The sequence below is a fragment of the Aythya ferina genome, assembly GCF_964211825.1.
Source record: "Aythya ferina genome assembly, chromosome: 19".
Taxonomy (NCBI): domain Eukaryota; kingdom Metazoa; phylum Chordata; class Aves; order Anseriformes; family Anatidae; genus Aythya; species Aythya ferina.
In genome coordinates, this window is record NC_140309.1 from 5,518,951 (window position 1) to 5,532,653 (window position 13,703).

At 41.9% G+C, this 13,703-nt stretch overlaps 2 protein-coding genes across 6 annotated transcripts in view; one reads left to right on the forward strand and one right to left on the reverse strand.

Annotated features, from left to right (window-relative positions):
* Positions 1-840: 840 nt before the first annotated feature.
* Positions 841-4,412, reverse strand: IFT22 (intraflagellar transport 22). Its single transcript, XM_084493568.1, has 5 exons — positions 4,282-4,412; positions 3,949-4,028; positions 3,769-3,858; positions 2,863-3,065; positions 841-1,919 (listed from the first exon to the last, which is right to left on the reverse strand). The coding sequence occupies exons 1-5, from the start codon at positions 4,318-4,320 to the stop codon at positions 1,771-1,773; spliced, it is 561 nt and encodes a 186-aa protein (XP_084349694.1). The 5' UTR covers positions 4,321-4,412; the 3' UTR covers positions 841-1,770.
* Positions 4,413-5,241: 829 nt separating this feature from the next.
* The window catches only part of COL26A1 (collagen type XXVI alpha 1 chain), a 187,168-nt gene continuing 178,706 nt past the window's right edge, over positions 5,242-13,703 (forward strand). For 2 of the 5 annotated variants that reach the window (XM_084493557.1, XM_084493551.1), the window contains exon 1: positions 5,242-5,376. The gene's annotated coding sequence lies outside the window, so the exon portion shown is untranslated. Of the gene's footprint in view, positions 5,377-9,782; positions 9,816-9,876; positions 9,968-10,311; positions 10,381-13,703 lie in introns of those variants that run through there. The other 3 variants (XM_084493558.1, XM_084493559.1, XM_084493560.1) reach the window with 3 other exon arrangements.

Below are 13,703 nucleotides of genomic sequence, written 5' to 3' on the forward strand. Positions count from 1 at the left end.
TTGCCTGAAGTGCTGCGGGCTTTTTGAGGTGGCCAGGAAAAGACCTGAGCTACTGCTAATACGTTTGTGACAGGGCTTAACGCTCCGACTGCTCACTGAAGTTTGCTAGAGAAAGCCCTGATCACATGCTAAGGCCAGGAGAAAGATGTGTAAATGAGTAGATTTTTGAGGCATGTCTTCTTGCTATCTTGGTAAATGGAGAGTATTTGCAAAAGAACAACTGTAACTCAGAAGAGAAAGAACTATGAAAATAGGAATAGTGGACTGATTAACTTATATCACTGAAAAAAAGAACAAGTAACTCTTACTCCTGTTGTCTTGAACTAAAATGCATTAAGTAGTTCATTTTTTAACATACTTTCTGTAATGGATGTTAACTAAAAGACGTTAGTGAGAGAACAAAGGCTGTAACAGCTGCAGCTCAAATACAGCTGGGTGACATGGAACCTACAATAAAACAACCAGTAAAAATTGGTGCAGTGGGTCAGATGTAGTTCTGACAAGCCATTGATCCAACACCTCACAAGGTGAGTTACCGTACAAGGGAAAAGTGGATGCTTCTGAGAGATTTCTGCAGTTCCTGCTCCCAGGCCCTCTCTCCTTTAAGTTCTCCTCTTGAAAAATAAAAAAGGGCAACAGCATTGATAGATGCTTCTGTTTTTCATTCATCATTTCTTCAGCTATTTGGGTCTGTGACAAGTTTTTTTCAAACTTCTCCTGTTAGATCTAATTAGTGTGAAATATATTGCAAACTTATCACAGTTCTTCTCACTAAAAATTAAACAAGTTGATAAGAGTTCCACAAAACATAATTAACTTTCCCTTTGAGAGCAAAAAGGACACATTTTAAAGTGTTTTTATTGCTTTAGTATTATATTACAAAAAATGTCTTCCACAACAAAACACACTAAGAATACGGATGAGTGCAAACCAAACAAACCAGAAAGTAAATCATCTATGAAACCACTTATTTTAGTGCAACAGGGAACAGTAATATTAGTTTGGAAACAGCTTTTCCTCCTCTGGAGAATGCAGCACTTTTTTCCCCTCTATTGGAGCTCCTGGCATAGGTCAAAGTAATTCCACTACACTGAGACCTCGATTCTTTCCCTCCCAGAGTGTCCTATACATTGTCCCGAACAAGGATAATTTTGTTGGAATAGGAGAAAAGCCTAGTCATGAGAAAGACTGCAAAGTACTCTGCCTTGCCAAGGCAATAGATATGAAATGTGTTCTCCTCAGATGCTTGACAGAAAGATAAGGAGAATTTGGAACATTAAAATTTAGATTCCATACCACAACTGCTTCTCAGATCTCTACCCCAGTCAGTTTCAACTGACTTCCAAAAGCATAACTTCTCCAGGAATACAGCTAACATGAACACTTCACTCAGATGCTTCAACAGAACTCCACAAATCTTATGTTCTGTCAGGCTTTCTTCTCCTAGTACCTTTACAAAAAGGCATTCTTAAGTGAGGAGATGACAAATACCCTTTTCTTTTGGTCTACAATAACACATTAAAAAATACCTTCCTGTACCTCTGATGCCAAATGGAACCAAAGCGCAGCTAAAGTTACCCAAATTCCTGGATGTGCAGCCATCTATTTGGCACCACAGTTCATCTGATGTCAGCACTTGGTTCTTTTGGTTAAGTCATAAATTGTGCAGTGTTTTCTCTGAAGCATTTATAGACTGGTAAATTCTTGTTGTGAGAACCTTATCACAGGCTAGCATGGCTTACAAAGTGAAAACAACCCTTTCTTTTAACGTTATGAGATAATTGACATTTCTTCCTTCTCTCTGTTCTCATTTATTATGTTGATAATGCTTCTGAAATATTTCATAAATTCCATCCGAACATCTTCAGGATCTTCTTCTAAGTTGGAATGTATTAGTTTCAGTTTGTTCAGTGGGTGAGCTTTGAAGGTGAAAAAAATAAAATAGTTAAGATATATTCCTTTTAGAAAAGGAGCATTTACGATCAAGGTCAAGGGACAGCTCATGCTGAAGAAGTCAGCTGGAATTTGGTAGTATCCAATGTTTCATACCCCAGGTATCAAACAATGCGAGGAAGAACTGTATCAAAACTTGTTGGTATTACAACAAATGTAACTACTGCTAGATTAAATTCTTCAAACACCATCATTAAGGTTTAAAGTATTGGTTTTGGTCTCACATTTGATTAGGCAGAGTTGAACAATTCACCACTGAATTGCAATTTTACTATTGAATTGATAGTCTTTGATTACTTCAAAATTATGGTACGATACATGTTAAGCTTAATATATATTAATACATAATATATAATATATATTAATACTTTTAACAAATTTTGAACACTGAGCACTGGAATAGGCTATTTAGAGGAAATATGTATTCTCATATATAAAGACAGCCACAAGTAATTCTGCCATATATAACAACATACCTATACTAATTTTAAGAGGAAGATCATTAACCTTTTATTTCAAAAAGTTATTCTGATCAATAAAATGCAGGCTTAAACGTGTCAGTAAACAGAATGTGAAATTCAATGCAAGAAAAACTGCTAGTGATGATTTATGGCTACAGATATCAGGAGTTCCAATTTGTGGCTCAGCTGCATACTCACTATGTGGCGTTAGAGAAGTCACTCAAACATTGCTTATCTTTATTTTTCCTTTTGGGAAACATGGATATTGCTCACCTTCTAGCTGGCTTTTGAGGTTCAATACTTTTGTTTTTGCAAAGCACTCTAATAGAGTTCTTGGATTGGAAGATTGTCATGAAAAATGCAAGCTATAAGGTATCACCAATTTTAAAGATAAAGAGATCAATAAAAAACTCATCTGACTGGTACATTATGTTTTCCATCTTCTTACCTAAGGATAGATTTTCTGTGTCCTCTGCACTGCCTGGCTTGTGATGTGCAACCAGGAGACACTGACTATCAAGCAGTGGCTGCTGCTGCACAAAACAGGAGTACCACATTTCAATTTCTTTCAGATGACTGGGCATGTCGGGATTGAAGATTATTATTACGCCGTGAGAGTCTTTCATCAGAGCTGGCCAGCATGTTTCAAACCTTGAAAAACAGGTGCACAGAAAATGGTAAGATTGATAGCTGGAAAATGGAAACATACTCAAACTTAAGGTTTTTTTATTCCTCAAGAGAAAAAGTTCTCCGCAAGAACACATTACTTTTTCTTTAGTTAATACTTTTATTTTAGTTAGTTACTTTAGTTAGTAGTTTAGTTACTTTAGTTAGTAATCTTGCCAGTGATCTATGACATCCTAAATATTTTTGTTTACCTATCATGTTAGTTGGTCCCACGATTTCCTGACAATGCAGTGGTTGGTCAAATGCATATATTTATTTTTTTTCTCTAAAAACAGATCTGTCCAGTTCTCAATTGTATCCGTTAGCAATTAGGGCTTCAACCATATAAATACATTGTTTGAAGTCCATCAGGTAATAATTTCAAACAGATAAAGGCAGTCTGTGGCAGACTGGGCCTCTGTCTGTCTGCTGTATCCATACTCCATTCTAGGAGCTATGGACACCACTGTTATGCTAAGTCCTTATCCAAAACAAACTGCAATGTCAGCTGGAAGCATCAGATGCTCTACGGGAGAAAGCTATAAAAATATATAATAGGGTAAAGAGGCTGGGCTATTCCTCAACTCAAAATGATCACTGGTTTTAGGCCTTAAGCAGGAGAACGTTGTGTAAGCAGAATCATTAGGAATTGAGTAACCTGGAGGAAGCAGCAGCAATACAGACTTACTTCTGATCGCCGCTGCAATCCCACAGCTCCAAACGACACGCAGCTCCCTTGCTGTTACCGTTTAAGTTGGGCTTCTCGTACTCCAGGATCCTGTGGAAGCAAGCAGCCACCCCACAAATGGTCACGGCGCACAGGGCCACGGCCGGGCTGCCAGGGCGGCAGCGCTCGGGGTCTGCTCACCTCACTCCCTGCGTCGGGACGTAGCTGCCGATCCCTTCTATGCTCTCCGAGACAAAATTTGCTAGCACGGATTTCCCAGCCTGGCAGAAACGAGGGCGAGAGGCACACCTGTGAGCTTAGCGCGCCCCAGCCACAACAACCAAACGCGTTCACCTCAGCTCACCGCGACCCTACCCCCGCCCTCCCCTCCCACCACTGCCCGGCCGCAGCCTCCGCGTTTCGGGGCAGCCCGGAGGGACCGCGGCCCTCAGGGCCCGGCGAGGCCGCTCCAGATTCACACCGAGCCCCGGGGACAAGCGGGGGGCGGCCGGGCCGGGCCGGGGGCTCGCTCACCTCGCGGGGCCCCACCAGCAGCACCTTCGCCTTCAACATGGCGGCCGCGGCCGCGCTGCCGTTGGCGCCGCCGCCGTGAGGGGGAGCCCCGCGGGGGGATGGAGGCGGCCTCTCGCCGCCGCTTCGTGCCGGAGCTCCCCGTGGGGGGGCCGGCTCGGCCCTCGAGGTGCTCCCGTGCCGGATTTGAGGCGCTGTGAGCCGGGGGACCGCAGGTTCGGTGTCCCCCGAGTGGGGCTGTGGCGTCCCTCCCTCGTGTGAGGAGGTGCTGTCCCGGCCTGGAGTTTTGCAGCAGATTTAGCTGCGGGTTCTCCCTGAGTGAACAGCGCAGCAATCTCTTGAAACTTCTTATTAAGTTTCCCTAGGTAAGCGTGAGGCTTTTTTAAGAGGCAACTCCTCCGTTAAAAAAACAAAACCCAGCAAACACCCATCTGGCAGACAGATGTACTGCTTCAGAGCTGTTTAGTGCCCAGGTACAATAACAGTTTTAGATGAGCTTTCAAATAGGGCCTTTAGGCGCTACCATAATGTAAATGTTTATTACTAGTACTACCAATAAATGTGAACCAGAATAGCTCTGTGCCCTCGCTGAGGGGTACAGCCTTTTCTATCACACTGTTGGCTGATTTGGCTCTTCCACTGCTTTCATGGGGTAGTTGAGGGCTGTTCAGCGTGGCAGTGGCATCGCGCTTCTCGTGGGATTATAAACTTCAGACAGGCCATAGTTTTCAGGCTGGTTGGACAAAGACGATGCAAAAGGTGGTGGTTGGTCCTAGCAGTAGAGATGATTCTGTAGTAGCAGACTGGGCTGTGTTTTCTGTTTGTGAAGATCCTTGTGTGAGTCAGGACCAAATTCACAATTAAATAGGACATTTTGTAGTTAACGCTTTCTGCTGCTGTGTTGTTTTCCATATTTCAGGCATAGTAATTTCTGAAGAAAAGACAGAAAGGGTGACCCAGAGAGAAGAAATTAAGACATATCTCTTATTAGCTGGCACATGCCTTTAACTGCCATGTCCACAAGCATGTGAAGAGAAATGTGATATAAAGAAACCTATTTTGGACAGCAAAGCAGAAGAGGAAAATAATGAACAAGAGGTAAGAGTGAAATGAGGTAAAACTGGCTGTTTGTGCAGCTGCCCAGAAAGCAATTAGGATTAATTTTTAGATGAGGTGTCAGATAGCATCTTTGTGTGTTTATGTTAGCCACTGAAGAGTAAGGAGAGCACAGCTGTCTAAGGCTGCAATTTTCAGATTTATCCGTGTGATTTAGGGTTTTAAGTCGCTTTAGAAAGTGGGAATTAAGCTGCCAAGCCACTCAGGGTGACATTTTGAAAGGCATCTAAGTCAAGTACATTTGATGTTATCAGCATCTGCCGTAGGCCTGAGTAAAGTTATGTTAGTTACTGATGTATTGTTTGCCGAGACTACATGTGTGCAAATCAGCAAGGCCATTTTGTTTCACTTATTTCAAACTCTTTGTTAGACTACAGAAGAGAGAAAACTCCAGCTGTAAGTGAACTACTTCCAGACCATACTGGTAATGGTCTATAAGTCTTGCATTTATTAGATGGCAGTTTTTCCACCATAATGTTTGGTAGCAAGCAAAAATGATCATCTCCAGATGATTCTCCGTGGACAGATCCTCCTTCTTCCTTCAACAGCCAGAAACAATTGCAGGCTATCAATAATATTTCACTAAACTATTCTTCACTCTAGAAATCTCTGTGAGAATTCAAACTAAGACACATTGATTACCTTATCGTGGCATGTGATGCTTGTTGCCTGAACTGCAGATAAGAGGACTTTGCCTCCAAGTTAGAGGCCCACAGGTTTTACTGGAAGCAGCAGTAAAATGCAGTGCCAGTCACCTTTCAGAGAATACTTTAGCGTTTGCAAATCATTCAGTCTTTTGGAGAACAGTATTTTAAGTTTGCATTATATTTTGTTTAATGTGGCATATAATTTTTTTCCTATGAAAACAACTCAAAAAATCTTTCATAAGTTTGTGGCTCAGTACTGGTACTTTGTTTAATGCACTGTAACAATATTTCCAAGCTTTGGGAAACATACCCTGGAGCAGTCAAGTTGTGTGTGAAAATAATGCCTTGGTTAGAAGTACAACCACATGGCAAGACTTACCATGAGAATAAATGCTCTGCCTGTTTGCTGTGTGTTGCATGACACTGTGTGTGTGTGCAGAAACAGCTTTCTAATGGATGCAGGCGGAGACCTGCATTATATGTCCTGTTTGTTTATACCAATTGTTTTGGGGCAAGGCATAGAATGAGAAAAAAAAAAAAAAAAGAAGAAACACCAATTCATGTGTGCTGAAGCTTGCTATTAAAACTTAACAATAAAAACAGTGTTGTTGTAAACTGGAAGCATGTTGCTGAAGAAGCTCAGGGAAGTGATATCCATCTGAGGTTCAACGCCTCATTGATTAAGCAGGTAAACTGAGGTAGGCTGTTGAAGGGTTGGATGAAATGTGGCTGTCCTAAACATGATAAAATATATAAAATAATTTTATTTTATCCTAAAAATAATAAAGTTTCAGTAGAGCTATGTAAAAGGACCAAACAGGAACAAGACATTAAGGTACATTGACAGGGGTGCGGTGGAGTGCTGCTCTTTATCATGAGACTGTTTCACTTAGAAGTGGCTACCAGGGCGGTGTAAGCAATCTGTTCAGTATTTCTCTTTCTGAAAACCTATTCTGGAAGCAGTTGAAAAGGCTCGTGCAAAACCTGTTGCTTGGTTCATACTAACAGATTATTAAGGACTACATTAAGAAGAACAGTACCAGCTCTGATTTATCTGTTATCTCAAAGTCCTCTCCAGAGGAGATCAGGATCTTCACAGATGGAAAAATTAAAGCATAAAAAATTTAAATGACTTGCCTGAGGAGCCCACCTGGCTGACAGCAGAGCTAGCTTGGTTAAGATGTGTTTCAGTTTCAGTGCAAAGTTTTTTTCAGGCAGGTTGTGGCCGTTCACAGAAGAGGCAGGGAAGCAGACAACTTGGTAGCCAATGTTTTTTTCTGACCAGTGGACGTGAAGTCAGCCACATCTCTAGGGACCCAATTCTCCCTGTGTTCCTTCATCAAAGCCAGTGGTGGTTCCCAAGCATGAATTTGACTTGCTGCATTTACGCAATGATGTATAAACAACACCCAGGGAGCAGCAGTCTACCTCCATGACCCCTCCAAGACAACACACCAAAATGCTCTAATTTTTCTGGTTCACGGTACGTGAAGCTAAAGATCTAGCTCTGATGGTTTACCTCTTAAGCTAAAGCTGTTTAAGATGCCTCTGATAGGTTTCATTCTGCTTATTCTGGTTGCTCCGATCCCCTTCTGTGGAGCAACAGTAACACCTAGTGGCTGAACGTGCCAGTCCATTGCCTCCTTTTGTTCCCTCCCTGCCAGAAGCACGAGTCGGAGGGGACGTGGTGTGATTGACAGCTTTGACTTGAGAGGCCAGCACTTAGGATCTCCAGGGATTTGCCATTTTCCTTTCAACCCCCCACCACGCTCTGTTTTCTATTAGAAGTGGTAGATGAAATACGAAACTCTTCCTCCCACCTCCCAGCCCCCTTCACTTTTCTGGCTCTTGGAGGAGGTTGTTCCAGTCCATCTTGATCTGTAGGTGGGTGGGCTGTGAGTGGCCAGGCCTACTACTTCCAGCTTGGAGGACTCAGATTTCTGTATGGAATCCAAACTTTTTTTCTTTTTCTTTTTCTTTTTTTGTATAGAAAAGGATCAAGCAGATCATCTGATGGAGGTTGGTGACCTCGGTGCATTTAATAACGTGGTGTTAACTTGCCTGCATTAAGGCAGACCAAACCGATCTGTTCTGAACAGTACCATTGCTTAAGATGTGGTATGCAGGATTGTTTGCCATCATCTACTGGGACTGCTATTTCATCAGAGGGGGACACCCTAGAAAAATAGCGTTTGAGAGGAAAGAACCCACAGATGTTTATTGTGTTAGCAGGAGAGCCCTTCAGAGGGTCTTCTCTCCCCCTAGCAGGGGAAAGTTTCAATTTTTCCATGGAAAAAAGCATTAAGTGAAAGTATTTCTGCTTTAACCCAGATCATTTGCATTAGTAAACAGAGCTGCAATTCCTTGTGGGAATTACAGTACTAAGACATTACGGTCTTGTCACATTCATGCTGCCTAATCTTCTGGTTTAGCCTTCTGGTTTAGGTATTCTGAATTACCCTTCGGAAACATTTGTTTAGGAGAATCTTCATTGCCTGTTGACAGAGCTTGGACTCTTAATTTGTGCTGTGGATACGTAGTCTTTTACATCTGGCATAAACTTGTATCACCACCCGCCCAAAGTAATAGAATTGCCTCCATTCACATCCGCAAATCTGTTTAGTCCTGCTCCAGTTACCAGTTTAGAGGGAATTGAATTCAGCTGAAAAACCCCATCCCCTATCCCACCCAAAAAAAAAAAAAAGAAAAAAAGAAAGGAGAGAGAATAGTTTTCAGTTGAATCAACTGCCTGGTGCTACTAACAGAGAGAAGGGAACAAGGACCAGTGGAGGTACGGCTAAGTGGGACAAGGACGGGGCTATTTCCTTCAGCTACTGTGCAGATACGTGCTGGGCATATGGGTGTACCATTAGTGAGAACTCTTACTTTGAGTGTTCTCAGTACCTCTTGGTGAAAGCAGTCAAAGAGAAACAGAGCCTGATGGTGAGGAATATTGTGCAGGGATGTGTTGGGCACCCTTTGCTCTTAGAAGAGGGCACGGCAGCCCTGGTGGGCTGGGTGAAAAACCTCACTGCATACGTGGTAAAAAACATTTCCTAGGTGGTAGAGTAGTGGGTGCTGGATGGCTAAGACAAGACAATAAGGGGATAACTGTGATTCGCAGGAGCTCTTGCAACCTTTTCTATTAGACCCATATGCTTTTTGTTTTCAGTACAAAAATTTCAAAGTAAATGTTGTTTCCATTGACAGCTGTGGTGTCTGCCACCCCTGTTGGTCTGGAAAGAGTCTGCATTTATTAACATTGTCTGTTCTATTTATTCACCCTAGGCCAGATCCTCAACAACTTCAAGGAAGCAAGCAAATAAAGGGTGGATTCCTTTTTAGAGGGACTGCCATGTGGTCCTAAAGGAGAACACATCCTCCCAACAGGAAGACTTTGTTTTCTCTCATTTTTATTCTCTGTTTGACTTGTGAGTTGCTTTGGAGCTTATGGCCAAACCCAGGAGTTTCTTAACCCCACAGTCCTTCCAGGCATTTTGTTTCTGCTAACATTCTGGGCCACATCAGCTGTCTTTTCAGATATCTCACATTCATTTTCATTTAAGGCTCAATTAACCCTTGGCAGGCTGCCATTAGAGACAGCAGATTTATACCAGTAATTAGTATGTTTTGAGGAGTCTGAAACAAGATCTCAAATCCTTGCTGCTTTGCTTAATGCAGTGATGAATGCTTAACCCTACACCTTCAACTAAAAAAAAAAAAAAAAAAAAGCCTTGATAATTTTGTCTCAATTCCCTTTGAAGCCTGGGAAAGGTAGTACATTACTTTCCAGTGCGACTCACTTGCAAGGTCCTCCCTAATATCTTAGAGTTATAAATACCCAATTGTGTGAGACTGGCACTTCAACGCGATCATGGCCTGCCACTGTGGACTTGCTGCAGTTGAGGATCCTTGCATTTCTGCAGGTGGGAGTGGAGTTAGAAGAAGCATGTTGTACTGTGTGTTTTAAACACCACGAGGAATGACTTGGAAGTATAGAAAGAGAAATAGACTGAGGAGTACCAAAGAGTTCCTATTTAGTACAGATTGTTGATCACGTAGTATTAAGTGGTTCATTATTTTACTGTTCTCAATAATTTGAGAATTAAAATCTTTTACTTTTGGCTTAGCTAGCGAGGTTATCATGAGCTGGGTTATAAAAATACTATTCTTCACCTAAGCACAGGTTTTTATAGTTTTCATCTTAATTAACAAGCTTCAGATTTAGATGGATTAACACAATCACTCTTTCTTTCTTTTGCTGTATAAGTTCAGAAGTATAATCTGTCACTTGTGAGAACATAAAGAATTGGACTGGAAGTGTTCCAGACTCTTTACTGTAAGTGTTCAAAGATTTAATGGAGTCCTCAGTCATAAAATCTTTAATTTGAACTAGACCTTTATACTCTCCATTCTTAAATTCACTATTTTTACATCCAGGGGATTTCCTGTTATCCAAGTATGTACGGAGGCCCTTTATTACCCTCTGTGTGTGTTTTTTAATTCAAATCAAATGTAACTGTCAATGGTAGATTGCACTTAACCTCCTTAGGTTCGTATTTCTTCTTTAATTGCATTACATCTTAAGGTTTAGCACTGGATATTTACTGCTGTTAATAGCCCGCCATATTTTAATGAAGTCGTTATCTTCTGCAAATATATACAGAACAATGGAGATTGATTATGCATGGTCTTTTGAAGAAACTATGTCTCAAAGCCATTTGAAATGAATAAACACAGAGGGAAGTTTCAGTAAATGTAGTTCCTTATGTAACACAGCTTCAAAATTAAGGAAATGAGTGCTTGGGTTATCAAGACTGTTTGCCCTTGTCTTCCCCAGCCAGAGACTGCGCCTCAGCAGGTCACTGCTGTAACTGCAGTGAGCCTGGGCACGTCTTACAAGCTGTGGCTGTTCTCAGAGATGCTCCAGAAGTGCAGCACTGCGTTTTCCAAAGTCCACTCACCCCCTCTGTAAGCTGGCCAGACTCCCTCTCCACCCAACATAGAGCTTAGCTCTGCAAATCTATTGTCAGTCAGTTCAGGGAAGTCTCAGAACATGGAAAATAATTATCTAATTTTCTTGAAACATGTGAAGAAAAGGCAAGTATTACCTAGAGATCATGTACGGAAAATCTGGGACAAATCTGCTGTGCTCTGCTAGAAAGCCAGCCAGCTGAACACCTGTTTTCAATGCAAAATAGTGCATCACCCTTCGGTTGGGGCACTGCAGTGGCTTTTTCACAACAATCTTAGAGTTAAATACAAAAGATGTGAATTGAGCCAAACCATATTTGCTGTGAGACACTTCTTTCCAGGCACACTGTGAGGCTGATAGTCTCGTCCTACCATTCCACTGCACACCAAAATTCTGCTTAGTCTGGTTGAAAGATTTTACTTTTTTTTTTTTTTTTTTTTTTTAGGCAACAATCAGCCTAAACATTTTATAGCGTCTTATAGACTTCATCATTTCCTTTCTGCCAAGAAAAGAACAATTTATCTATCTCTTTAGATTATGTCTCATCTTGTTTCCTTTATTTGTTTTCTTCTTTTCTTCCATGATTTCTACTGTTTTATACCATGCTGTTTTTTATTCCATTCCTATTATCCTTACAATAGCCATGATATGCAACAAAGCACTAAAACCTAGTTGTAAAGAGAGGCACTGACAGAGAGCTCTCGTAGGTCAGGGAGCTGAACCAGATTCCTTTTGCTCATAGCCTGTGTATCCAACCTGCCTGGGACCTGGTGGTATGAGGGGCTACGCGCCTGTGTAAACCCAGAGGATTACTTAGGGATTGGTTTTGCATCTGTAGAGAGATTGATCTCTCTTAGGCAGAAGAGAAAGCAGAGAGAGACAAAGCTTTTCCTGTGGTGAAAAAGAGACCTGCAGTCTATGTGAGGAGCCGAATAGTTGCAAAGCACACTTCAGAAGTTCCAGTTTGGGTCGTCTAGAAATGGAAGCCAGGAGGGGAGGGCAATCTGTATGCAACTGGTTCAGGAAGGTGCTCAGACTAAAGCTGGTTTGACATAGCCACTCAGGGGCCCTGGGAGAGGGCTGGATTCTGAATACCAGGCCCATTAGGTGTGGTATCCATTAGTGACAATAGAGCATTCTGTGAACACCTAAGCTAGCATTAGTGTATGTGTGCATAGCCAAGAAATACTTGGATCCAGTTGCCTTGCAGTGACTTTAGCCTTTAATGCCTACAATGATTCTTTCGCATTTAGCACCTTAGTGGCCATTTTATTGCTTCCATGGAGGAATCTGTAAGATTCAAGAGAGGAGATTAGGTAGAGAGCCAGCTAAAGAGCAAGGCAGTGCCACTGAGCAGCGTTGGGGTTTACTTACCTCAGGATGAATGGAGCAAAATATTCATAATGGTAAATTGATAAATCTGGAGAATATTCTCTTTAAATAATCCCCAGAGCTCTCAGCCTAACACACAGCTGTAGAAAAAAGACCCCAACCACTGAACAGGATGTTGGGTTGCATTACGGTAAGAACAGAGTATATATCAAAAGAGGTGTTACTGTTATTACATAAAACACTGGTGAGTTCTTGTTCAGAGTGCTCTTTTCAGTAGTGCTCACTCTACCTAAGAAGGATATGATTAAGGGGATAAAGCAGGGAGAATGAAAATAATACTATGCCTTTCAGGTCTAAGTTATAAAGCAAGACTGAAGAGCTTTGGTATTATCTTGTTTAAAAAGAGATCTTTCTGTGATTCAGTCAATGATTTTAAAATAATGAAGAGGATTAATCACGTTGAAACAGACAAAGTCTATGAAAACAAGGAGACTTAATTTAAAAAACAGAATCTTGGGAAAAGAATGAGGACAGAGAAGGGAGAGGCTCATGTGAATGCTTCAAGAAATATGTAATGTCAGTTACTGGTGGGGTCCCTTGAAACTAGAAGCTTTAGAGCATAATAAGGTGAGGGTAGATCTGTAAGGAAAATACGCGTATGATAGCGGATTGTGGTTGTCTGTTTACCAGTAACACATAAAATGCTGAAAGCCATGCCAGGGCAAGCTCGGAAACACCTGCAGCACCGAGGCAGCAGAAGGCCCTACAACATGGGTGATGAGGTCCACTAGAGGCAAAGATAGTGCAGGAAGGCATTGACTGGCAAGAAGTTTGGTGTGCGAGGACAGATGGCTGCCAGGTGAGGAATCTGTGGAATAAGGCAAAGGAGAGAAGAGGGAGAAAGCATGAGCCTGGTACTAATCCACCTTACCTGCAGACACCTAGGGTGAAACTTTAGGTCATTTTAGGTTTTTGAGGTGTACAGGGGCTGGGAGGAGGGTACTCTTCTCCAGATGCACTTTCGTGTTTTGTTTGCCTTTATTTTCGTTAGGAAAGGGGTCAGCCCACACCCGTTTAAGTCACTTGCGCAATATGAAAGGGATGTTGGACTCCCAATCATGGTGGGGTGCTCAAGTCAGACAGTCTGGATCCATAGGGAGTTTGCGAAGTAGGAGGATTTCAGGGCCAGAGTCCAAAACCGAAACATTCTTTCTTCATGAAAGTCCCTGCTTCTCTGGAATTCAGAGAGAATCCATGAGTCAAGATAGATTTTCAAATCAGATAAGTGTCTGGATAGCACTGGATTTGGATATCTTGCTGTCAGTGACTCCATTGAAAACTGCAGACTTGCCATC